Raw genomic sequence first — 27,314 nt, 5'->3', positions numbered from 1 at the left:
GAGAATGTTTCTGATAAAATAAAAATAAAAAGAATTGTCAATGGTGAAAGGAAACAAAGAGAATAGTCAATGGCATGACACTGGAGAATGCAGCAAGTAAAACAATCAAAGGCAGCAAAGGATGGAACATGACTGTTCACAGACATCGGTAACCTAATAAATATACATCAAACATTCAGCTGGCAATGTGTTAACTGTTAACTTTCATAGCCTGTATATTTCAACTAGGTAAATATAAGCAAAATTTCATTTTCATATAATTTTCTCAGTACTACAATTTATCTTAAATTCTGTTTCATTACATTGCAGATTGAACTGGCAAGTAAAGCATGTTTTCATTTTTGACAGAGGTCGATATAAAGAATCCAGAGGGGATTGTGGGATGTCTATCCCCAGATCCCCTCCCTAAAGGTGCCATCAATTTTCCCTTCACATGACTTCTGGGACAGAGCCTCTTCACCTCTTCACACAATCATGTAATTTTGCACCAGTGACTCCTCTCATCCATCAGGCTTGAGCAGTGTGTGCGCCAGCTGTGTATTCTGTTTACTAATCTCACCCTTGCAGACTGCAGCTAGGAGTGCTCTCTTCTGAGGACAGCATATGCTTTTCTGTGGTTCCCCAAATTGATGGAGGATGTTGAAGTGATGGAGTGGGCCTATTAATATGACTGAGCTTTCCAAATTTGGGGGAAAAAATTGGCACGAAAATGTATTGAATCAAATTTAATAATACATTTATCTTTGTTAATTCTATTTTGATAGCACACTGTGCTAACTGGTTCACTTGTGGATGTTATGACCCACATTCCTTTATGATTCAATAATATTCTTGTCTCAGGTCAATCTGTGGAGTGGTCAGAGTGATGATGGTGTGTCCCCACCACTTGTGCCGGTCAGAGACCAACTGACAGAAGGGTGAAAATGTTATACAGTAATTAAGCAATATGGCATGAGAGGCAGTGATGTATCACAAATACAGTCACAACAACAGGGAGTTGTTAGGCATGATGTCAAGTGGAGTGGTGGAAAACAATTAATTGATGACACAGTATCATTCAATTTGTAATTTTATTTAGTAGGTAACAGTTTGTGAGCAGAGTGATTATGTTTACAAACAGGTTGTTCGAATAACTGTTACTGCATCGGATTTACAATCACTGTAGAGCGCAGTCATAGCCAATCAGCATCCAGGATCGAAATAGCCTGTTTTATAATCTCTCTGCTTGTCCCGACCACAGATCTGTACCAGAAAGATGAATCATCTTCACCCTTTATTCCTTCTGCTCTCCGATACCTTTTTACTGCTAGCACATGTTAGCATTCTTCATATTTTATATTCCTGCCAATTCGATCACATTTCCCAAAAGGCACTCAGCTCTTGGCATGATGCTAAAGCAGCAACAGCTTGCTAACTGGAGTGTCAAACATAGGGTCACATGCTTCTCTATTGTCAATAGAGCATGACAAACTGACAGATATGCCTCCATGGCACAGACTGAATTGCCAGGCTTCCAGTGATAGAATGGCTTCTATATACTGGATAAATGCACTATAATTCAACAAGCGAAAAAGACAGATACTTCATTAGGAGAAGTAACTGGAGCGTGGATTTTTGTTTACTGTGCCAAGATCTCATCTTTAATACAAAACCTTCTTTGTGTCATAAATATCTTGGTTTTGCCTTATACATTTATTCATAAACAAGTGGCCCACAGCTCAAGGAAACAATGACAGTGAACCCCTGCTTGTTTTCTGCTTATCCAAGGTGGCTTATTCAGTGATATTTTACGTAACTGTACTCTTAAGACTCAATGGCAGTGCGTCAATCGACAGAAGGCTCAGACCAGCCTGTTCCGTTGTTCATTCCCAAAATTCCAAACCATTCCACTCTTCGCCAGAAAACAAGTGTCTGAGATGTGACACATATGTTATGTTTGTTCTGAGACTCTAATATAAGTTTCCCTCGATTCCTGGCATGTGGGTTAGGCGAACCAGAATCTGAGATTTGCATCTCCCACAAGAGATAAATTGTCTTTATTCCTGTAGTTTTCGGAAATGCAATGGCAGATCGCACGTGACCATTAACTTCTTCTTTCCGTCACAAATCCTATGACTAATAAAAAAATGCAATTGCATTATATCGCATTGAAATGTCGTTTTAGCACTAATCATTTCATTTTAAATATGTCAGAACCATATCTGTTCAGGTATTGAAAATGATATGGACTTTGGTTTTTCTTTTCCAGACAGACAGACACTGTTTATTGCCAACAAAAATTCAAAGGCAAATGCGTTTTAAATTGAATTTGAAATAAAACTGCAAAACTAAATTTCCTTTTAATATTTATATTGAATTGCCGTTTACAAATTTGACATTGAAAATGAAAACAATCCCAGAATATACTTCCGTATACATGCTCGCACTGATTCAAATGCCCGGTATTTAAAAAAATATTTAAAGAAATAAAAAAACATCGTAATTGCATTGCTCTGAAGTGTGACAGTACAGCATGTCAGTAATATCCCTAAACTAAACATATTCACACGCTGCATAATGGGGTTGTGAACTGAGAGACGGTCCCTTAGCATTCCACACCCGGTAGTTCATGGGATGTTGGAGGACCGAGAGGAGGAGGCTGCAGTATCAACATCTTCAGGGTGGGTGAGACACCCTTTTATTGAAATAGAAAAGGAAATGATCAGTTCATACCGCATACAGTGCAACGATTGGGAGAATTTTAAAAGCACAGTCTGTACAGGGTGAATGTGGATTCATATGTGGAGTTGTAGACTTGTCTTCAAAGCACGGGCAAGGTGATGCAGCAGTGGCAGCGAGACGGAGCTGAGCTGTCCGTCACACTCGCCTTTAGCTAGCTGGCTAGTTATCTGGCTAGGTACTTCTGCAGAGAAAGCGGAGTAGCCAGTCAGAACGCTGTGTGCAAATATACAGTCACTTAATATTTTTATTGAAAGGAACATGAGGACGGACAGCTGTATGTCATGCAGCGACTGCTTTCTTACTCAAAATCGACTATTTAAGACAGGGGCCATCCGGTGAAGACACTTCGACAGCATCGCACAGAGCGGCCTGGGTGAGACTGGGCACTCGCAGGGAGATTAACCGCAAAACACAAATTATCCCTGCATAATGTTATGGAAACTGATTATTATTCCCTCCCAAACAAACTTTATTTCCTGGCAAAGCATTCCTTGATTGTCACGGTAACTTCTGAAAATCACATAGAGGTTGCTATCTAACGCTCGTTTTCTCGTAATGTTGGTTAGTCTAGTTGGCTACTACACTAGTCTAACGTGTTAGCCTACTAACTGTAAATGATTCGTGTTATGTGACAATTCAAGTTTTGTTCCGAAGTCAGCTTTCTTATACCGATAAATGCACAGAGTAAATTGAACTTACTGTATTCAGAAAGTAGCTAATACCGACATCGTTGGCGTGTCATTCTCATACTTGATATCGTTCAGTAACTTGCTAGCTATCTGAAGACATCATCTTCATAAAAGCCAGGACATGGATCAGATTGACAATAGGATTTGCACGGTAGGTTGTTCTTTATCCTTTTTTAAAATTTGATTGATTTGTTGTTGTGCTGTGTAGGCTGATTATTTGCAGTACCCGGCTAGCTCAAATATTTTACGCCTAATCGTGACATCAGATGTGTAGCTTGGCAGTTTTCCAGTTACATGAGTTTTCTGGCTAACGTTAGGTAAGTTAGCCACCGTTACCTAGTAAGCAAGACGGTAATGTGTTAATGTTAGTGTGTGGCAAGCGATTTTCTGTCACCTTCCCTGACATTAGGCTATCCCTGCATTTATACTGTAGTTAAGCTTCTTACTAGCTGCATGCGATTGCGCCTAGCTCGTTAAATGGCGATATGCGCGATGTATAACTAGTTCATTAACGTGAGCAGATCTGCTTCTGTCTATAGGGTGTGTCCCTTAGCTATGGCGTGCGCTGTAAGTGAATGAGGAGTCTCACGCGTAATCAGCAATGAATCCTAAACGAAATTGGAAAAACGTGATGGATTCGTATTGACGTACGGCTATATAGTGTAGGCTATAGCCTACCTGTGACAGCCAGGTACGGCAGAAACTGTAGGGACACTACTTGCACATATACATTTCACATCTCCTGAATGTGTATTTAACAAAAACCTGCAGTTTGCTTGCCAGATCTCAAACTAGTGATTATTTTTGTTTGTTTCTTTCAGAATGCAATAACTGCTATCAGCTGATGGAACTAACGTTTTTCAAGGAAACAATTGAACTTGATTTCTGGGAACATACTGGCCGAAATGAGATAGTAGAATAACGCATGTAACGCAGCGAACTTAGCAAATTATACAAACAACTTATTAAATACTAAGAAACCATGACCACCCCGGCTCTTCTGCCTCTGTCGGGTCGGAGAATACCCGCTCTTGCCCCCGGTGCCTCCTCCTTCCCACATCACAGGGCAACGCTAAGGCTCTCAGAGAAGTTCATCCTCCTCCTCATCCTCAGTGCCTTTATCACGCTGTGTTTTGGAGCGTTTTTCTTCCTTCCCGACAACTCCAAACATAAGCGCTTCGACCTGGGACTGGAGGACGTGTTGATACCGCACATCAACTCCAATAAGGAAGGGAGACATCCTAGCGGGCAAATCATCCACGGGCAGGGTGGACACGATGAACACCGTCACAGGTAAAGCCAACAAAATGTCTACTTAAATTTGGTTTCATATTTTTCATTATATAATGAAGGGAAGTGTTCCCTACTGCTGGGATTCTAAGCTGGTTTTAGCTAGTCCTTGCTGTTCTATGGCTGGTTAAATGGTGCTAAGCTGGTGGGGTAAACTGGTGGCCAAACTGGTGGGCAAGCTGACTAGAGGCTGGTCAGTTTGAGAACAGTTGGTCGACCAGCTAAAACCAGCTAGATGTGTCGAAAACACAGCTTAATCCAGCTTGAGCAGCTTAGCTGAATTTTCAGCTGGGTAATCACTGTATCTTAACTGATGTGGACTATTTGCTTTCAAGCATGGCATGGAAGAGCACTGGCTAACTTCCCAGTCTGGTGTGTGAATGGGTGTATATGCTCAGAGGGATAAAGGTTATGTCATTAATGATGGATTGTGAAATTGACATGAAGGTGTCTGGATGCCCATGGAAGACAGTGGACAGGGTACCTTTCTTGGTGTGCTCACAGTTTTTACCCTGTACTTTTGTGCTATTTCTGTTTTATTCAGAGGTTCTATGCTGTAGGGGACTGACCTTTTAAAAGTCTTCAGTGACATAGATCACTGACCTTTTATAACCTTCATTGCAGATACTTAAGTATTCCGCTTCCTTTGGGAAATGTAAAATTGGTGATCTGGTATGGAATAGCATTTTGCACGGGTACTTTTGCACCTCAGGCAGTGGGAAAGGTACCAGTAGAATGTGTGAATGAGTGTAGACTGAAGCGTGTGAGAAGTAGGTTGGTTTTAGCACATTTTTAATGCTGACTTTGAAGAGGGAATTTTAGCACCTCTGATGGAAAATATGGCACTGTGTCCTCAGAGTTCTTCTCCTGAAAGCAGGGTCCCAAGCTTCCTCCCAAGGGCCTCTCTCTGCCCTCTGATTGGCTGAGATCTGGATAGAAAAGGACTGAGGTTGAACGGAAGTGTGGGTCCTGCCTGAAGATTTGGTTGCAGGGTGGGCCCACCACCCACCTCTGCTCCTAGCGTGGTGATCTTTCTGTGCTTCACTGTCAGGGTCTATGATCAGGAGACTGGGGCTAGATCTGCTTCATTACCCAGTTGTGCTTATTGCACATTTAAGGTATCACTCCTTCCCATAGAACTGGGGCGAGAGAATGCATGTTTGAGCAGTGAACAGTGTTTGAGTGGGGAGTATCCTGCAAATATCAGTGGTGTTTCATTTGGCATAGTGGCGCAGCAGCTAGCTCTGTTACCTCACTAGAAGAAGATTCTGGATTCGAGCCCTGGCCATAATGGCTGATGCATCCCAAAATTTCCCAGCCAGTTTCACTGTTTTACCTGGCACCTAGATATTTAGAACAGAATAGAAGCTCCAAATGATGGGCGGTTGCCTGCCAAAGTGACTGGTATAGTGGACATACTTACCAGACACAGATAAAATTTACCGACATTTGGCTGGTGGCTGGTCCAGCCTGAATGGGGTATTGATGGCAGTTGTGTGTCTGTAAAGTTGGACGTACAGTATGAAAAAGGGTGAGGACAGGAGAGAAAGTCCCCCTTTATGCTCTCCAGTATCCTGCACTCTCTGCATGGGTGTGAGCAGTTCACTTGTTGGTGGTGATGTGAAGTGGCAGGTTTTTATCCACCAGGAATGAGCCGTAATATAATTTGTTGTGTGGCGTGGGGACTGGATCAGGTTGTTAAACTTCGTCAGGCTTGTGTGTGGTGAAAAGGAAGGGGAAAAACTGGGGGCTCGAGTTTCAACCGGGTGCTTTTTTCAGATGCATGAGGCCACAGGGATTAATCCTCCTGTCCACTTGTTGTTGAGAAGTGATGGCCTCCACTTGTGCTCACTCTAGCTCGGTTACATGGCTCACCTGGCTAGGGCTTTCATTCCCAGTGGCTGCTCTATATGATGTGGAAATGTATAATGTTTTGTGCAGAGCCAATAAAGCTTAGCTGCTATAAAATTAAGTGAAACGAGATATTAAGTGCACAAAAATTCTCTCACTACCGATCAATTGTACGACAGAAGAAGCTTGAAGGAAACGGATAAGAAAGTTATTATCGTTTGTATAATTGTAAGCCTCCATTCTTAGGCTGATATGAATAGGAGTGGTAGGAGATGCAAGATTTTGCGAGTCATCCACATTTACCAAAGTCCTTGAACTAGGCTTTTGATTTGATTGTTCAATGTTAAGCCACTGTCCCCGTTTTCTTTGTTCTATATTCCTCCTTGGATCAGCCACTCTGGCCTAATCAGCTCAGCTGCTGCCTGTATTCTATTCCCATAATTCAGCTCATCTCATTGGGTTTTGGGAATTGATTGGACAAGACTGTATACCTGCCAATGTTTCATATTTTATGGAAAAATAAGGCCAAAGCGCAAATCTGTGGAAAGATTTCCATCACAAGCCTTTAGCATGGCTAACACTGGAGATGTGTAGCGTTCTCGCCGCACTGCATGATGTTATGACTTGGAGATGGGCACAGGAAATAGAATTCCTGATTACCTGTAAGAGTATCTATCGCCATTGAGTTCCAGTGCTAAACAGCATGTCTAGCCAGCCAGCAGATAACCTAGCACACCTAGCGAGACCTTAGGAGTGGTTGATGAAAAAGGGTAGGATCAGAATTTAATTGATTTCTTGGGAAGTTTTTCCCCTTTTCTCCTCTGCTTGGAATTACCAGTACGCTTTGTGCACCTGTACAAGGATAACCTGTCGCTGAAGAATGTATACTCCTTGAGTGTGCTTACCAGAAAACCACTGACTCTGTTTAGTCCAGCCCGTGACTGACTGAGTGCTTAATTGGGAGAGATTGGCCGTTTCCCTTGACTGTTTTGCTGTTCGTGTAGAGATTGCAGTTTGCTCTTTATCATCGTACTTGATTACTTCTCGTCGTTTCGAAGACATGTTCCAGCAGGCGAACAACGGCAAACAAACGGCACGGAATGTTTCTGAGATGTCATCGTGGGAATTCACAGTAAACAACCTCAGAGTTCAGCACAAATGCTTTCCTGCTTGCCTGGGGCGAAGAAAACAAGTCTCGGACCAGTGAAACCGCTCAGCTAGTTCCCAGATAACACAAAAAATACTCTCAATGTTGCTGCCTTGTAGTGCCAATGTTATGACGTTGACGTAACCTTCCAGTAACACTGTAGGAACATTTTGTGTTAGCTGGATTCCCCCATCAGGCAACTGATTATTCTTGAGCTAATTCGCAATTTTAATTTGTTACAATTTTGGTAACTAAGACTATGAAGATGGCGCAGATTCCACGTTGTGTGAGAAGGAAAAAACATTTCCATTGATTAAAAAAAAGTAGGAAAAACAGGAAATACACCTGTTCTCCTGTAACTGCATATTGGGTGTGTGTAAAATCAGTGTGTCAGGAGAAAGCGTCAGGTGCAGCAACATTCTGAAATGCGAAATAAAAAAACCACTGTACCTTCTCCTACAAGCACATTTTGTTTCATAAACATTGTTATGTAGCCTTTTTTTTATTTTTTCATACTAAGACTGACAGGATCGGAACCATTTTTTAAACCAGTGTGAAAATGTATACTTTGTGCTACTGGATTTAAATGTAGTTAATTTTTCATGACATGCTCTCTGATTTAAAGTGTGATTTCTGTGGAATATTTGCACTGAGTGACCCTCCCCCCACACAAGCTAAATTGTCACATGCAGTTACATTGCTTTGGAACGCGTGGTTAAAAACTGTCTTTTCCGTATATACTCTCCAAATCATTTGGATTTCTACCGTCTCTTTCTGTTCTACTGAGGAGGTTGTTTGACGCTCCCCAGTGATTTGATTGTCATAATCTATTTCGCCAGCAAAGAGAGTAGCTGCCTGCGTGTCACATCCTAGACCTCCACATGTCAGTATTGCATTATTACCCTGCTCTGTAATGCCACAATCCCGTTCACACAAACTGTTCCATTGGTTGTGTTTACCTTCACGGCAGTATTCTGCGAACAATGAGGCATCAGTAAACGCAGTCTGTTCCAGTAAGAATTTTGACGCTGCCTTTGCGAATTGCTCCCGACTGCCGTCACATGGATTCTCTGCGCTGCAGAGAGAGGCTTCTGGCAAGTTCCACGAGTCAGTGGAGCCAAGTCAGTCTGCATCATCTTTATCATTTTCATCACCGTGGTTATTTATTTTATGCTTTACGATCTCTGAATTAATTCCTCTTTCACACTTCATTTTCCCCCATAAGGTGTGTGTGTGTGTGTGTGTGTTTGTGTGGTCCTACAGCCTAAGGCTTTTTTTATACCTTCACTACAACTGAAATTCATCAATGCACAGATGCATGGACTGTTATAATTAGGTAATTCCATTGGTTCAAGCTGGAGGGAAATATTTGCAATTCTGCCCCCAAGTAGAGATTGTGCATCGAACGTGAAATAGTTTGATTGTGCTGCAGTCATAATTTTCAGACAGTTTAAGCTGGTGCAATTGCAATTATTTTTCTGCTAAAGTGATTGTAGCATTTTTGTGACAGCAGCCGGTTTCTGTAACTAATCTGCGGAAGAGCAGCCTGCCTCCGTGTGACATGCGTGCTGTGCTGTGACTGTGACTGTGCGACGTCCCCTGTAGACGGCCGGCATGGCTCTGCGGTCTGCTCAGAAGGCTCCCAGCACACATGGCACGGCGGCCATCTTTCATCCGCACTCAGTTACGGCTGCGGAGCTATTCTCTGTGGATTTATCCGGTGCCAAACGGGAGCGCTTTAGCTTTGGAAACCATTTTTTATTTCCCGCCAGACGTTGTAAAACGTGTGGCATGTTCCGCCTCACTCAGCTCAGCGTCCGTTGGCCCTTCCCCACGCCTCCTTCAGTCGCTATAGCAACTGCCAGCGGCCTTTGATGCCGGAGAGGATGACGTCACGAGGAGGGAGTGGCTCTCCCGTGCAGGTGAATCGTGATTGGTGTATGTGTTTGGAGCCTGGGGGGGGGGATTTACTTTTTAAAAAATTTGATTCGCGCCTAAACTTGCTCATTGTTATCCCTGATTGAATCTCGAGCTTAACTGGGGCGCCCATTGCTTCAACGTCCTTCACCAACTCCGAGAGAGCGCAGAAAGTACGATGCGTGCCCGCTGGAGCAGGTGCTTATTGTCAGTCCGTAGCGCAAGGACTGAGTCTGTGCGGTCGGAGAGAGAGAGAGAGAACACCGTGCAGCAGAGGCGCGCGGAGCTGGGGCGGTGTGAGGTGGCCGCTGATAAATGAGGCGAGGAACGATCTGCCGAAACCCTGCGAGAACCAGAGCCTCCGGGCATTTACAGAGCCCTGCTGAGAACAGGTGTGGGAATGGGAAGTGCCCCATTTACAGTGGGGGTTATATATATGTATGCATGCCTGGCTCCTTCCATCAGTAGGAGACAGGAGACAGAGTCACTCTAATTCTAACATTTAGGTTAAATCCAAACGGCTGTTTAGTGATTCTCCTCATCAGGTCCCCCTGTTCGTGGTCCTTCGTCCCCCTGCTCGGTCTAGCTGGCGTACCTTGGGCCGTCTGCCTGGTAGTTTGTCCATGTCGGTGTGCTTTGTCACTGAGGGCCGTGTCAGTAATCCCGCCCATTTCTCCCGTATCGCCATGTCTGTCGTGTGGCCTGGCGAAACGGCGAAACGGCGAGGTTCCCACTCGTCTCGCCCCACCTGTGGATCTCGGAACCCGAGCAGGCGTCACGTTAGTCAGCAGCTCAGTGGTGTGATTCATTCGATACGTCCCAACTCCTGCTATTCAGCTACTCTTCTGTGGCTCATGGTTTGCTTTAATGACCTTACCTGGCCTTCACTGGCCTGTTGTGATTGGCTGTAAAATATTGGTTACATCCTGTGGGTGATGAAAATGGAACTATGATATTTTGACACTGTGTACAGGGTAGGAACCATTTTTTTGAGCAAGTGTGAAAATGTGTACTTTTGTGATGCTGGATTTAAATCTAGTTAGTCATAATGTGCTTTCTAATTTAAAATCCTATTTCTTTGGAAGTTTTGTACAGAGGATCCCCCACCCCCAACAAGCTAAATTGCCACTTGCAGTTTCATTGCTTTGGCATATCCTGAATTACGGGGGGTTCATTACTGCACTGAACTGCTATGCTTTACCCTGTGGCTCAGCGCTATGGCAACTCCATAGCTAAACCAGGTGGCCATATTGACCACATGGTAGGAGGTTACACTTATTGCTCTGAAACCAGACAGAGGGAGGTTTGTTATGAAACTTAGCTATATCTATTACAGACTCACCAGAGTCCCCTCAGGAAATTGGACAGGTTTTGATCAATGGGTTAAATAAAAATTGAATTTGTTTGAAGGTCTTTGAAGGTCTTGAATGAACGGTCTGTGCCCGTTTTGGCTGTCCTCTGCGCTGCTCAGTGAAGTGGAAACATTCGTGTGAACGTGCCAGTAGAGTGTGGGGGTATAATGCTGGCACCCGAGGGTACCCCGTCTCTGGCCCTGCCCATATCACCCCTTCTGCGATCCCCCGGTTTCCTGTGGCTTTGGCTCTCTTCGTGTCCCTCTGTCCCTCCGTCCGTCCGTCCGTCCTGAGTCATTCTGGGAATCAAGCCTTTTGTTCCCCTTTACAGTCTGGTGCTGTTATGGTTTTAAGCACCCCTAGCTCTCCATGGGAGTCTATGTAATTGGCAGGTGTGGGTCTATGTTGGCAGCTGCTTGAATTGTATTCAAATGTGTAGCTGTTCTGATTGTGGCAGTGCTCTTTGTGTTAGCAGCTGAACTCAGTGTAGCAGCCTCGGCTGTTTGAGAAGTTCTTTGTGTTTCAGAGGTGTTGTCCGTGCCTGTGTCAGTACGGCTTGGATATGTGGGGCACACAGGTAGTGCCCTGGGCTGGGAGATCAGTGTACTGTGTGCAGGTAGCTCTCAGGTGTCAGGCGGTACAATACCAGAGAAGCAGGGCTTGGATACTGTTACACATTCACTCCACCAAGTGGGTCAGTGGAAAATGCAGACTGGACTGCCTGTCTGACCACAGGAGAGAGAGAACTGCTCACTTCTTTCTGTACCACAGAGAGGAGAGAGAGAGAGAACAGCTCACTTCCATCTGTACCACAGAGAGGAGAGAGAAAGCGAGAGAACTGCTCACCTCCATCTGTACCACAGAGAGGAGAGAGAGAGAGAGACAGAACAGCTCACTTCCATCTGTACCACGGAGAGGAGAGAGAGAGAGAGAACTGCTCACCTCTATCTGTACTACAGAGAGGAGAGAGAAAGCGAGAGAACTGCTCACCTCCATCTGTACCACAGAGAGGAGAGAGAGAGAGGGAGAGAACTGCTCACCTCCATCCATACCACAGAGAGGAGAGTGAGATAACTTTTCACCTCCATCTGTACCGTTGGGATATGAGAAGAGAGGGAATCACTGAAATCTGCCCCACAGAGGAGAGGGAGAGCCTTTCCTGTTCCCAAGACTCTGTCGCACACTTGCAATGAACCCGAAAACCTTGTAACCTTATCCGATTCCTTAATGCTATCATTTCCATTGAGGCTTTCTTACCAAGAACAATGCAAACAGAAACAAACAAAGTGATAGGGGAGGGGTTCTGTCTGGAGAACGTGGTAGAGGGAGTATTAGATTGCTTCGTCCGTGTGAAATTTGATCGGTTTTCATCAGATGTTGTCTCTCCATGGTAATATAGGCCAAGTGGCCTGTAGCCAGATCCATTCCATCTCATCGTGACACGATATCCCTGTGCCCTGGTGCCACAGCCCCCTCCAGTATTCCGGGACAGAGCTGCTTGCTGTGTGTGGCCCCATGGCCGGTAAATGAAGAGTCTGAAAGGCTTGCCGTATTCCTTATCTTTGCCCGTTTGTCCAGCTGCGTCATTATTTTACAGACTTGAGAAAGGTGCTGTCAGGTTTCCATGCCTGAACACTGTTTTGGCTCTCACCGAACCTTTACAGTGCACGTGTGTGTTTAGATTTATGTGAGGACGTGGTGTGCTGGAAATGTGTGTGTGAGTGAGATGAGACCTTCTCAGTGAATGGTTTTATTTATGGGGTAAAGGTTCATTTTGGGAAGGCACTTATACCTATTTACACAGCTGATTGGTTCACTGACTCCCCAACAGTTCATTGACCTTCACCTGCCATGTTCTCTGGCCTCCCCATATCCCCCTGGTGCAGGCTTCCATCCCCATGTCTCCCTGATGTAGGGTCCCAACCCCATGTCCCTCTGGTGCAGGGCCCCATCCCCATGTCCCTCTGGTGCAGGGCCCCATCCCCATGTCCCTCTGGTACAGGGCCCCATCCCCGTGTCCCTCTGGTGCGGGGTGCATCTCATGTTCCTCGGATGCTGGGACAGCCATGGGTGTGCTGTTTATCAGGTGACCATGGACACAGTTTAAAGTAGCGCTCCTGACATGTCCAGAGAGAGGATGCTTCAGGGCATTGATTCACTTTCAGAGACATTCCCTGCATTGAAAAGTTACTAAATAAAACCCAGAGACCTGCCTCAAGGTCTCCCATAGACGGGTCTGACAGGAAGTGCTCCCATGTGTCACCAGCCAGACACCATTCTTCCTGACAAACGGAAGATTCCCAGCATCCGAGGACCAAATGTGAGAATCATTAACTATAGTGGCGATGCTTGTCACATGGATTATCTTTACATCCTTCATTTACTGAAAGGACAGATAGTCTTTCAATTATTCATGGAAACCACTCTCTCGACAACCTCCCAGATCACAGCCATTGAAACAAATGGAACAAATATTGTAACGCACACCTTAAAGGCTTATTTCACATTCTATCCTGAATTGATGAAATGTCAGACCTGCCCCAAGCATACTCTTATTGATATAAACTAAATACATAAAATAACTTATGTGTTTTGTTTTTAAAAAAATCATGCATATTAAACTGTGAGCTTACTCAAGTGATTGTTGGCTGAATTCTGATTATTATTAAAATTTCACACAGTGATACTCTGTATGCTATGAAAGACTTCATAATGAAGTATAATGAAGTAGTGTATAATACTGGTGCATCGATGCTGCTTGTTGGTGTTAGCGTTGGACCGATCAGGCCCTTAAGTGCTCATATTGGGGATTGGGGAATTAATGTAATTTTCCGATTCAGATCATCTGAAGTCTAAACAGTTCAGCAAAGTACAATTTGTTAATTCCTTTTTGTGCCTTATAGCAATACTAGGAGCAAATTACTTCTCAGCACAGCTCCACAAATTGTGGGCTAACAGGGGAACAAGTTGGTGTGATACTTTTTTTATATATATAGCGCTTTTTACAATGGGCATTGTCACAAAGAACCCCTCCAAGAGCCAATAACACACCTAGGGGGGCAGTGGCATGGAAAATCTCCCTGGCTGGCAATAGGAGGAAACCATGAGCAGAACCTGACTCAAAGGGGGAGCCCATCTGCTGCTGGCTGCCATTGGGTTAAGTGGAAAAAGGGCTGATTTACAAATTACATGTATAATAAACAGACGAAAAATGACAGTACATAGATGTCAATGACAGTATGTGACTGAAGCCAGGCAGGGATGACTCTATTTGTGAGGAGAAGCGAGCTGGCGGGCCAGCGGATGGTACTGTCAGGCTGGGGACTGGCATTGAGCTGGAGCTGAGCCAGGTGCTTCTGGAGGAGGGTGCTCGGGCCGTCTCATAGCTACCAGGAAAAAGGGAGGGGGGGGGGGGATCATTAGGCAGCTGGGATGTATTGGTGAGTCGAGCAGAAGAGATGGAGGTGCCCGAGAGGCTATGTCTACTAGTCTGTGTATCGCTATCTTGGGGGGATGGTTTTAACTTTACAACATTATCTATTCATGCTGCTGGATAAACAGTGTTTCTGAGTATATGTATAATTTAACGTTCCCTGTCATGCATCGCCTTGGTCTGCTCGGGCGCCTTGCTGCACACGTGTGGGTTTTTCTGGATTTTGGTGGAGCCCTGAAGTTAATGGTGTTAAATGGCCAGACCTTGGCATCTTATGAAATGTCCGTGTTGCCCAGAGCGTGATCTACTCTGTGGGATTGTGCAGGGTTTATGCCAGCATGAGCATGCCCTGTGAGTCTGCCTCCTGCCCATTGTTCAGTTTAATCACAGCTTGGTCTCGGAGTTAACCAGCTTTGCCTCCGAGTCTGTGTACTGTGAAGTCTTCTTTTGTCCTTTTTATTAAGCCTTATATTTATTTAGCTGTTAGCATTTTCCATGTTTGTCCATAAGATACCACTGTTGAGGTTATTAAGATCTAGGTCTATGCTTTCACTGAATGCTAATCCAGTTTCCTGTCCACAGTCCAGTCTGTGGTTGATAGTGGAATGAACCACATCCTTTCATTATGACGCCTCCATAGATGGGTTTTATTGGTAGAAATAGCTTTTTGTGTGCCAGATCAGTCTGCTGAGTGGGCAGCATGTCTTTTAATTTTTTACACATTTTATTAATGACTGATTTTTTTTATTGGCGGTATTGTTACTGTGTAGTTTATCCTGTGTGGTCTCATCATATGAAATTCTCTGCATAATGTTAATGATATACTTGACTGTTTTGTTATTGTGTGTTGCATTATTCCTCCAGATTGTTGTCCTTTTTAGTTGCGTTATTGGCTTATGGTTAATTCTTAAGCCCAAGTAGTTTATTTTGTGAGGTAGACTATCTCATTTGGCTCTTGTGAGAAAATATACTTTCGAAGAGGCAAACGGTAATGACTTTGGTACACCGGCACTTTTCTGTTTGCCATTTGTCTCCCGCAGATGTACACATCAAGAAACAGCGCCACAAACGCGCCTGTGCCATCTCCTCTTGAGAATCTGCGCTAAAAATGGTTTCAGTTATGAAGGCCCAAATGAGAGGGGATTGCAGGTCTGTCGAGCATGTTAGCAGGTTCCTTCCAGAATGTTCTCTCTCCCTGGGACATAAGGAAAGAGGAGCTTCCTGTGGCTGAGGCTGCGCCCTTATCAGACCCTGCCTAACAGCAGTTTATCTGCAGGGGACAGGGGCACTGACAGAGGAAGAGAGATGGGAGGGGTTTGAGCCGTGCCTGATGCCTTATGCCTGGACAAGGGCACTGCTGGGGTGATAATGATCCAGGGGTTTTGCGATTGCTTATGCCTAGACACGGGCACTGCTGGGGTCACAATGATCCAGGGGCTTTGCAATTGCTTATGCCTGGGCAAGGGCACTGCTGGGGTCACAACGATCCTCGGGCTTTGCGATTGGTTATGCCTGGACAAGGGCGCTGCTGGGGTGATGATGATTGAGGGGCTCTGCGATTGCTTTTGCCTAGACAAGGGCACTGCAACACTATGATGTTGATGATCGAGGGGCTCTGCGATTGCTTATGCCTGGCCAAAAGTGCTGCTAGGATACAGTGACGGAGGGCTTGTTTGATTGCTGGGGTCTGTAGGAGGTCACTGCGGTGTTGACCGGGAGACCGTGCAGTCGCTCGGTGCAGGGATGAGGAGGCGCTGAGATTGTTCTGACCTGGAGCTGTCTCTCTGTATTACTGGGCCTGGCAGGCCGCTGACGGCCTCATAATTGCGCGTTTGACGTTACGAGGCGCGCGTGAAATCGCCGAGACGCCGCGGCTGTGGAAACGGCGCTTTCGGAGACGCCGAGGTGAGGGAGAGGGGAGGAGAAGAGAAGATGGGGAAAGAGAGGAACTCAAAAGGAGAGAAAGGGAGAGACAGGCTGTAAAGAGCATGAGAAACGGAGGGATAGGGAGAGTAGGAGGGAAGGATGCTTAGGGAAGCTCAGGCCTAGGCTTAAAAGGTCTCGACGCAGTCATTTCACTCGCGTGTGTCATGGCTGAAGTACTGGCTCGGTAGTTTCTTAGCAGCTGCTCGGTCGCTCCCCCAGCTACTACAATGGACAGATTGAGTCGTATTCAGAAGAATGTGTTCATTCACACGAGTGGCACATTTATGTCCTGACCCAGGAAATGCCATCGCATTAATTAGCGCATGGCTGGCGCATGGAGTGAACGCTGCAGTCAGGCCAGCGCAGCCGTCGCGAGCGGCAGAAGACACAGTGACACGGCCGGTTCTGCGGCTGTCTGAATCGTGCTGTCTTCTAAAGAAGGCATGAGAGATGACCGTTTCATCTCTGGAGCAAGATGCTTTTCCTCCTGTGATTCGACAAAAGCGCAGCAGTGCAGGATTAGTAAGATGTTTGTACTTGTGAGAGAAAGCAGATAATTCTGCCATCGCCAAGCTAATTTCTCAAGTGCCCAATACCTCTACTGCTAAACAGCTCCTATAAATTAGCCTATGTTCCCTCTGTAAGATGAACTGTTCAGGGAAAGGGAAGGGAAACATTTTTTGTTGCGCTACATTCTATTCATTCGTTTGGTAATTGGCCCTTTATAAGTATTTTGAGATTATAGCATCAGTGCTAATTTTAATGAAGATAAATTACACATACAGTGGGGACCAAAAGTCCTGGTTGTTTGCATTATTTATCAAGGAATAGTGCAATTATGATTCTCCATTTTCACTTTCAAGATGCATTTTTGAGAACAAGGAGAGCTTATTAGGATGGCATTCCCACCACAGACACCAGACCTGAACCCGGCCAAGCACCTGTGAGATCAGCTGAACAGAGAAAAGGCCAAACATCAGCAGGTCATCTGTGGTTAGTGCTGAGAAAGTGCTGGGATGAAATGGAAGATGAGGTGCTGCATCATCTGGTGGAATCAATGCTAAGCAGGTTGAAGGCAGTAATCAAGGCAAAAGCCAGACACAAAAACCTATACACTTTTTTTGACTTGAATAAGAAGTATCATAATCGTATTAGCCCTTGATAAATAATGAGAACAGTCAGTTCTTGGTAGTGTCCTCAGACTTTTGTTCCCCAATGTAATAGCATGTGCTCTGGGTCCGGGGCTCAGCTGGCGAGGCAGTGTGTTGCTTGGTGGGGTTTGGTAAGCCGCATTCATCCCCGGCTCAGATGTAAAATGGCAGCTAATGTCATGTCGGACGCCACGTGCTGTATCAGGCTCCTCCAAACGGACGCACGTCTGAAATGCAGAACTGAACCCAACGCGTGGAAAATGTAAGAGCGTCTGCCAGGCCCAAAGATAATGTGATGTCACGCAGTGGACCCGCTGCGCTACTGCGGCTGGCGTTCAGCACAGTCTGATCCACGAGTCAGGCTCGAGCGTCCTGATGTACTCACTGCTGCGCGCTTTGGCGTCGTAATGGAAAGGAAGCGCCCCCGTTGCGGAACGAGAGCCGGGCTGTCTGTGGGTTAGTTTGATTTTCCGTCTGGTCTGTCTGGCTGTCCGTGTGACCGTGAGTCTGAATCCCTGTGACCGGTTTCGCTGACATCACTTCCTGACCTACAGATTTTCGTCCTTCAGATATCCTACCGCGGTTCCCTCTGCTCTTCTGCTGTCATGTTATACATCAGAATATAAACCCTTTAAGGTGTGAGGTCCCAAATATGTGATTAGAATGTTTATAACTGAACATTCTAATGCGGGTGTTACATCACTACTGGTAACTGAAAGCAATGGAGTTCGAGAACACTGACTTCTAATTTAGAATAATTTTTTTTTTTTAAATTCCGATACCTACTGTTTTAAAGGGTTGATATCTCACCGGGCTCACTGGTCCGGTGGAGATGCAGCCTGATTGCCAGATGATCAGGCCTGTTTGATCCTGAGCAGCTCTTATGCTGCTGTGAGTCTCTGCCGTAGCCAGCGCAGAGCATCAGGAGCTGGGCATAAGGCCATTACGCGTTCACATATCCATCGCTGCTAACGATAACGGGCAGGCTGCCATGGCACAAACGACATGAATATGCACCTTATGTCGGTCGTACAGCGGTTTGGCTGTTCACGAATGCTGGAACGTTCTCCGTTTGCTAGTTAACACCTGTGGGTGCTAACTGATTGTGAGTCTTCTGCATTATAATTTACGCTAATCACAACAGGGTTGATGAGGTAGGTTGAGAACCAGAGGTTATTTAAGCCATTGGGCCGGCATCCCACAATCCACTGCAGACTCAATTAAGATCAGCCTGCGGGAGGTGAGAAGCATTTGCCTTATTGCCATTTGAATCCGCTAATATTTCATCAGAATTAATTATAAATAATTAGTATGACAGAAAATAAAAAAGGTCGTAAAAACTCTGCGGGCTTGAAGGCTTAACGGATAATGTTGCATGTTAAAGTGTGATGCTTGGAATGCTGGGTATATAATGAGAGCTTGTTTTGGTGAATGTAGCAAATGTCTGAAATATTTGTGTGCCTAAGATAATTTATATTGTTGGTTGTTGTTTTTTCATAGATAAGTGCTTTAGAATGGTTTAATCGTATTATTTAGGCTACTTATCCTTAATTGTTCTGCGGCGTTTAGCGAGGAGTGGGGGGAACTGCAGCCAAGACCTGTTTTCTTTTGTTTTTACTGTTTCTAAATATCTATTTGTTGTTATTGAGGAAGAGCAAAATCTAAGACTAAGTATTCTTCAGTGAATGAGCCAGTCAGTCTCTTTGGGAAGCAGTCAGGGTCAGTCGGCCGATCGAGTCTTCGCTGGCCGCTGAGGTGTCCGTTAACGAACCCCTCTGTCCCGTGCCCGCCCCCCTCCCCCCCGCAGGGAGGAGGAGGAGAGCCTGCAGAGCAAGATCCGCGCGGACCACGAGCGGGCCCTGGAGGAGGCCAAGGAGAAGCTGCGGAAGAGCCGGGAGGAGCTGCGGGCCGAGATCCGCACCGAGAAGACCCGGCTGGCCCAGGACCTGAAGAAGAAGGACGGCGCCAGGCCCCTCCCCCCGGTGCCCATGCCCAAACTGGTGGGGGTGAACAACGGCGACCCCGGGGACCCCGACGTCAAGGAGAAACGGGACAAGATCCGAGAGGTAGGGCCGCGGGGCGACCCGTCCGTATGCGGGGGGGTGGTCTGTGCTCTTGGGACGTGGAGGCCTCTGCGGGTGACTGAAGGGCCTGTTTTTGGGGAGATGTTTGGGGTAGGGGTATTCCTGTATGCACAGTTGAGAGGTACCCTGTTTTTTTGCCATTCTAGCAAATGGCCTATCCTGCCTGTTGTGCTAAAATGCACTCAGTGCTAACCTCTGTTACACTGCTCTCAGTGTAAGCCCCATACAGCCCATTTTTCAGCTATATTCACACACACACAAATTAGAATGGAGCAGTGATTACTCTCTTTTAATTGTGCAGCATATGTGAAAACCAAACAATAGATGGAAAGGTTTCTTCCTTTCACATTACTGGTTTCACATTCTGGTCACCTAGAGATGATGAGAAATGTGTGCCTGCTGTCAATATCCACCTGAAAGTTCCCCTTAATCATGATTTCCCCTGCTTGTTCTCAGACATTAGTATAGAGCTGCCTCTCCACTTCCCCTTGTTTTTAGAGATTTGGCAACAATAAAGATTTCAACAAGAAAGACTAACACCGTATTGTGGAAGCTGATACTTCAGTGTACTGTTGCAAAAGCAAAGAAGGAATTTCACTAGCCCCATTGGCAATAAAGTCCGGTTGTGGATTTTTTGTGTGTCTCAAGTGAGAATTCACATCTTTATTCTAATTAGTTCAGACTGTAAAGACGACTGTAGCTTGAAACTTGTGAGTGTGACCTTCATGCCGGTCTGTGGTGTTCACCCTTTATGCAGCTCTGCGCAGCCTGTTTTATGTGAGAGCACTAAAAGCTCAAACTTCGTGTGACCTGTTTTACTGCCGAAGCCTCTCGGTTTAAACTTCGCAGGGCCCGCAATCCGAAGGATCGCTAAAACCTTTCGCTTTACGGCGCCTCTGCTCGCTCGCTCACGGTCGCACACGCCGACACATTAGAGACCGCTTGACTGAGGCTGGTCCTAATTGCACAATCAAAGAAATGGAATGCCCTCATTTGCAATTTTTGCTGTTGGAGACACCCATAAAGAGCAGGCAGAAACAATATGGCGTGCGTACGCATCCAGATTACCAGGTACCAAATAAAGGGTATGGAGCAATCAAGCATAGCTAGCGAAGCAGCCACATGGAAAAATAAATCTTTTAGTTTTGTTTATGGATCTTTTAGAAGAACCTTTTAGAAGTTTACAGATGAGGAAATATAATTAATGTTTAATGAAGTACAGCATCACGGTGCTGTATAACTGCGCAGGACCACAACACAATTCCCTGCAAAATGAGAAATTCATATTCATGAGCTGCTCGCTGATGGCAGATTGGTCTCGTTGTCCTTTCAATGAAACAAATATAGGAGAAATATTTCTGGGACAAAGCGTCCAACGCCTCGGACAGTACAATGTGTTTTTGTCAAATTGTAAAATTTCTGCAACTGTAGATCTGTATGCAAGGAAATGTAAAGTGTATTCATCATAGCTGGCAAGGAGTTTGATCTTTGGGTGTGTGGCCTTATCCATATCCTCCAGTGATTTGGTTGCTGTGTGGCTGTGCAACCTGTTTTCATCGCTTCACTGTTTGCTTGGCAGATGGTTATTCCTGGACTGAAGAATTACAGCTGAATAAATGGATTGTGTGCAAAAATGTCATGTATACTGTAGGTCTGGACAAGAGTGCCTGCCTAATGGTGAAATGTAATGTTGATTAATGAATGACTTTCTCCTACCTTGTTCTGTTTTGCCTGCTGGGTCTTCTTTTGGCTGTGATGACTGTCATGTTTCAGAGAGAGAAGTCTTATTAACTGGCCTTTTAGACTGTGAGCTAGGCTGTGTTAGCACTCAGCAAATTCTAGCCGACTGCTGGATTCAGAAATTGTCCTTTTAAACACATTTTACTTAATTCTCACTTGCCCGATAGTATGCATGAACAGATTTAACTCTGTGTCAAAAGGAATGCCGCGGAGTGACATAATCCCCGCAAATCACGTTTCAATGACGATTTTAACGCATTGTGACCGTTAAAACCTGGTAAATCCAGGTTAGATATACTGTGATCCAATAGCGACTGCTTTTTGTGTTCAAATAGCATTTGTCATCCGTCAGTAAATATGACCCTCCCTGTTTAAACATCAGTTGCCTCTTTTACTGTGTGAAGCTCTGCTCACACTGGTTTGAGCCAATTCAGATGGACTGAGCCCTCAGTCTCAGATCCAGTAATTAGGAGTACTGGATAATGTGTTTACAGCTCAAATGGGCTGTCTTGCACACTGCTGGTCGGAAATGAAATGACATGCCACAGTTTATGATTTGCCTGTTTTTTCTTTTTTTTTTTGGGTGGTGACATGTAAGGTGATGGAGTTCCTCATTGACCAGCTTTTTTTCCCTCCTCTAAATGGAAAAATGAACAGATGTATTAATGTGTTTCTGAAAACGGGTCTCTCTGTGAGAAGGCGTTCAGCACTGCTGGCAGTGTTGCTGCTTGCCGTTGCTTAGCGTTGGAATGGCAGCAGCTGACAGCCTGGCCTTCTTTGCACTGAAACAGTGCTGATATTGATGGGGAGAGAAGGTGCCGCCTCAGGCATGGTATATGGGCTGTACCGCCACTATTACACCTCTCTGCTTTCCTGGAAGTAAACTGGCCTCTGTTTTATGGGTTGAATTCAAATTATGTACAAGCCCAATAGACTTTTACTTTTTTTTTTTCCCTCTCTTCTTAAACCAAGATCTTCATGCGCATGTTTGTGTGATGTAACGTTCTTACTTGGTTGAAATGTTTGAATTTATTGCCCAATTTCGTCTTCTGTTTTTTTTCTTGCCAAAGTAAAGGAACGATGGAAATAAATACAGCCTCTTGGGGCCGGTATAATCCAGAAGGCCCGGCAGTTCCATGATAAATTACAAGCCCGCGTTGTGCGGTCTTGCTGTCCTAGGTTTGCCAGGACTGTGCAGTAGTCCCTAGTGCGGAATGGGGCAGCGTCCATCTTACTTTATTATCCTTCTTTCAGAGGCTGTCACAGGTGGGCCTAACTGAACAGATCTGATGTATTGGGTGTAACTGGGCGAGGCTGAGTGACGGGACTTGATTGTGCTAATTGGGGGAGACGGAGGTATCGGTGAGAAGGAGGAGGATTTTTCCTGAATGGAGAGCGACGCGCCTCGGTCGTCCGCACTGCCGCGGTACAGCGGCGCCGCGGTGGCAAAAAAAAGCCTTGAGAAAGCAAAACAAAGTGTTTTTGTTTAGCACAACGGGCTAAGTGTGGATGCTCAAACACAAATTACGGGTATTACTCAGACCGCCAGTCCGCCAACAGCTCATGAATTATTCCTTTTGTAACAAACGTCCGACAGCAATTTCACCATCAAAGGAGAGCTGTAATTAGGCAGTGTTTTGACACGAAACTGCTTTCCTGTTGAAACTGGCAGAACTTCTGTTGTTTCTCGTCTGTGGATCACTGCTCAGAGACCGTCTCTGCAGAGAAGGCTGTGGAGAAGAATATATTATATATATAATTATATAATTTTATATAATTTCTGTGTGAAATCTGAGGATGTGATCACTGAAAGAGTAAGGAGGAAGTTAACGTCAAACTGCGGATGGTTTCCCTGAAAAGCCAGCCAATCAGCAGCAAGGCTTTGCAGCTTCCATGCAAAGGCGAATCACATTATCACATTGAAGCTGTACAACCTTGCTGCTGAATGGCTGTCTTATCAACCCCGAATATATTATCGGTGGTGAAGTTTTTTCCCCGAAGCATTTCATGTAGCCTCTGACATTTTACTACAGCAAATGTTTACTACTGCATGAGGTAAGACTCATTTAGAAAAAGACAGAAGATGGCCTATACGCTCCATGGCAGCGGTTATTAAAAAGGTTGCGATTCGATATATCATTCAGCCCTAAGTGCTGTGCCAGTGTTCAGTGTCACGTCCATGTGCTATAGCTCTGGTATGGAAAGGTAACTATTGTGTACAAAGTGAGCCGGCTCTTGGTTCCAGTCTGTGTTAGACTGTCTCAGCAGGGATACAATCGGTAATCTCTAATGTGCGCTCCGGTGTCTGGCTCACCAACACTCTTCTCCCCTTGTGGATGTCTCCATTACCATTGAGTAATGGATACTGAAGCAGTATTGATTGAAGGTCGATCTTAGATCCCCTTCCATGCAAAGGCCGCGCACCATCTTGGAGGGGGGTGTGAGGGTCCATACGATGGACGATGGCTATGGGGTTGGGTGAGACAGTGGCTACACAGACTATACATGAATGGTGTGTCGTTTCTGTTTGTGTGTGCTGTAAGAACGCAGGTTCTATTTATGTAAACGTGTAAATTATTTCATTTTAACACGGTTTGACGTCTCAAGAAAGGGTTTCTCTTTAGTTTTTCGTCTGTGTTTACCGTTGGCGGTCGAAGACGTTCTTCATCTGTTTGAGTTTTCTCCGGGGCTGCTCTGGGACAGCAGATATTGGGTGAGCTCACGCTGAACAGGGGGTGATCTACGCTGTGAGCTGCATTGACAGCAAAACGAAGGGCCCAGATGTACGTGAAATCAGCCTGATCTGGTGCGAGGGGAGAGGGTTGTTTACTGTGTGGGAGAACGGTAACCATTTTCGATGATGAAACCCCGGTGTGTGGGCAGTTTTCCATTCAGTTGTTCACAACCTTTTAAAAGCAAGACCTCTTACCTGCAGTGAGGGCTAACTCAGCATATAGCCTCCAGACCGCAGAGCTTATCTTCAGCTTTGCAACAAAGACGCTGTAGTACTACGTAGCGTTGTTATGAACGGAGCACAGCGACCAAAATATTTGAGAATTACACAAATTATTTGACTCACTAGTCTTGTTTTCTTCACTGAGTAAAAAGGACCAACAGATCTATTTTTGTGAACTGACCCAAGACGACTCTGTTATTAGCTATTAGCTCATTATGAGGGATAATGTGCTCAAGGTAATTTCGTCATAGATGGACCTGGTGCTTTCAGCTTTGTTTGCCTGTGGTGTAGCCTACATTATTTCCTGCCACTGGTAGTTTTTGAATGACAGGCTTTCTGCTCTCAAACATGGCTTCAGTGTATGAGCTTATACATCCAATGGCGTGATATAAATAGCGTTACATCTTAATCTGTATCAAGTGCAGAATTTTCTTTCCAGCCAATGTGATGAGAGCAGTGTTTGAAAATGTATTCAGTGCATGCTTGTAATGTAGGCTAATTGTCAGGGAAGCAGGGGAGGTTTGGATTCAGCGCTTGTTTTATGATGTCCAGTGAAAATCCCCGGATAGCAGTATTTCTTCTGCAGATGATGGGTGGGTAACTGCGAGCACCAGGTTCTTTTTTGGGCCTGATCGTTCTTCATCTTGTGCAGAATCATTTCATTGCTTGTGATTCAGCTGTGACCAAACCCAGTTTTTACTCACATGCTCAGAGAAAGGCCTGTTTGCCCTTAGCGTTGTCCACTCAGCTGAGCCATTTTGTTCATTGTTAACATGGCAGACATGACAGTCATGCAGTGCAAAAGCCAAAAGATGAGTGAATCTCAGCCAGTATTTTAGTCTTGTATTTAGATCATGTTTCTGTCACTTTTTTCCACATAAGACAAAAATATTGCAAATGAGGTGAGGCAGTTTGACTCATTTCATGATTTGCCAATTGGGTTAGAAAAACGGTAGCTTAAGACAAGCCAATTTTCCTACATGAGCAAAAATAGTAAAGATCTTGAGCGTCATGACAAGACTAAAGCACTTGTTAAGACCGATTTCTTTGCTGTGTATAGCGTTAAGTGCATCATATAAAATTTACACTATGCAAACAAATAGCTGCAGACTCCATCATTTCCGACTTCACTGTGCCGGCTAATTGAAATGCTTTAAAGCTTCGCACTGGGACTCACTGCATCATTTCTCTGCTTGTAGCTTTGATACCCTGACAAAGGCCTACACAATAAGTTGTTGCTCTCTATTCAGCTCGTGTTGGTGTTGGAACTTTTATCCTCAGCTTCTAGCAGTAAAATCCTGCAGCCCAATAGTTAGAGAAGCTTAGCTTAGTACTTTTCTGGACATCCTCACTGCAGACATCAGAGGGAAGACATGATTCAGTCTTCTTCCCTTTTCTTAATTATCCATTGGATAACTTGCTTCGATAACTGTCAGAGATAACCAGCCAGTGATCTTATTTTCCAGCCGGTTCATTTATTTCTATCAGAGGACATCATTATGTAAATCCTGTTTGGGTGATGCCAACTTAATATTTTTAGCTAAGTTTATATTTTCGATTGATTAATACATTTAATATATAACAATGACACAAAACGTAACAGTCCACAATGTACCATTTACTTTTACGGTAACAAGAAAGTACTGCCAGGAATCTAGTGTTGCTCATGAAAATTGATATGTGCTAACTGTAAAAATAACTTGGGAGCACATAAATTAATTGGGATTCAGTAGGGTACTCCTAAATTTCTCTACTTAGGAGCTGCTTTTGTGCACAGAAAAGAAATGTTAGCGTGGAGCCCTGGCTGGGCTTTGGGCTTGCGTTTCCCTTGGTGTTTAAGGAATTTACTGCAGATCAGTTTTTGGTTCCGCCCAGATCTGCTCCCCAGCCCCATTGCTTATGACTGTGTAGGCTTGTAGACGTGCTGGAATTGGGTCTGTTAGGAACACAATGGAGCCCCTTCCCTCACGGGGAATGGCTTCAGAACGTGATGAATCTGCTGGACGGTGAGATTCCAGTCTGGGGACTTGTGCCACGCAGACGAGGTTGCAGGGGGCGGATTGGCACTGGTCCCATTGTCTTGTCACCGCACCGAGAACAGGCCCTTAATTTCAGCTGAGAAGTCTGTGTAAGACCACCGGGGGAGAGAGAAACATGGGGAAAGAAACTTGAATTTAGAATGAGTTATAGACTGAAGGCTGCCCTCCAGCACTGTGGTAAAGGAGAGTTAGTCCTTGTAACTTGGGGAGGTTGGTAGACAATCTAGAAGGTCTAATATAATAATTTGCTGTTTTAAAAAAAAATTTGAACTAGTAAAACATCAAACTGCAACAGGCGATAACACAAGCAACATTTCAATTACACAGCAAATGACTTTTCTTTTTTGCCAGCAGAATTAAAGTGTTTCTCTTGTGTGTCATGATGAGCATGTTTTCATACTGGGCAAAGTAATGGACTTTTTCAATTTTCGTTTGTACGGCTGGGTGTTTACGGAAACCCTTTGGGTCAACTGCGAGGCTAGAAGGGGTCGGAGCGGCTCCCCTGGGGAGCGCTGTGCCACACTGCTGCCCAGCGTTCCGGAGTCACGGGCTCCATTCTGCGAAAGGGACTCGCGAACTCTGAGAAAATGGCGATGCATCTGGCCGCTGTGCTCACTGTGATTACACTCGTTTATACTGGTTTCTCTTCGCTGCTTCGCTCCTCGTTCCCGAGCCAGTAGTCGTAATCGCTGATGGTTAAATTGTCCGTCGTTTTAAATTCTTTCTTTCTTTTTTGCCTTGGGTCAAAAGGCGAAGATGCCCGTTTCTCCTCAGCGTGCGATGTTACTGCCAATACACTTTGGTTAAATCGACAGTAAGAGCCAAGCTTTTAAATCTGTTTTAGAAGGCTGGTGTGTGTAAAGATTTGTGGCAGGCTGTAAAGTAAGTGCATCACAGTGGAGGTGTTTGCAATTTGTTGCTTATTTTTAAGGATCTACAGCCTGCTGTAGTGCTGAATCTGCCATGCGTCTTCAGATCAGCTTGTTAGATATAAAAGTCCACTGAAGACATTTTTCAA

At 45.0% G+C, this 27,314-nt stretch overlaps 1 protein-coding gene across 3 annotated transcripts in view; it reads left to right on the top strand.

Moving 5' to 3' along the window:
- Positions 1-2,582: 2,582 nt before the first annotated feature.
- Positions 2,583-27,314, top strand: part of LOC135240999 (mannosyl-oligosaccharide 1,2-alpha-mannosidase IB-like) — a 97,216-nt gene continuing 72,484 nt past the window's right edge. Inside the window, exons 1-3 of one of the 3 annotated variants that reach the window (XM_064311084.1) lie at positions 2,583-2,660; positions 4,232-4,703; positions 19,285-19,543. In XM_064311084.1, the coding sequence (XP_064167154.1) occupies positions 4,393-4,703; positions 19,285-19,543 (570 nt within the window). In that variant the 5' untranslated portion in view covers positions 2,583-2,660; positions 4,232-4,392. Of the gene's footprint in view, positions 2,661-2,895; positions 3,095-3,485; positions 3,562-4,231; positions 4,704-19,284; positions 19,544-27,314 lie in introns of those variants that run through there. The other 2 variants (XM_064311083.1, XM_064311082.1) reach the window with 2 other exon arrangements.

This window comes from Anguilla rostrata, chromosome 15, assembly GCF_018555375.3.
Source record: "Anguilla rostrata isolate EN2019 chromosome 15, ASM1855537v3, whole genome shotgun sequence".
Lineage (NCBI taxonomy): Eukaryota > Metazoa > Chordata > Actinopteri > Anguilliformes > Anguillidae > Anguilla > Anguilla rostrata.
Note: the sequence above shows the minus strand (reverse complement) of the source record. Positions and strands in the feature narration are given on the sequence as shown.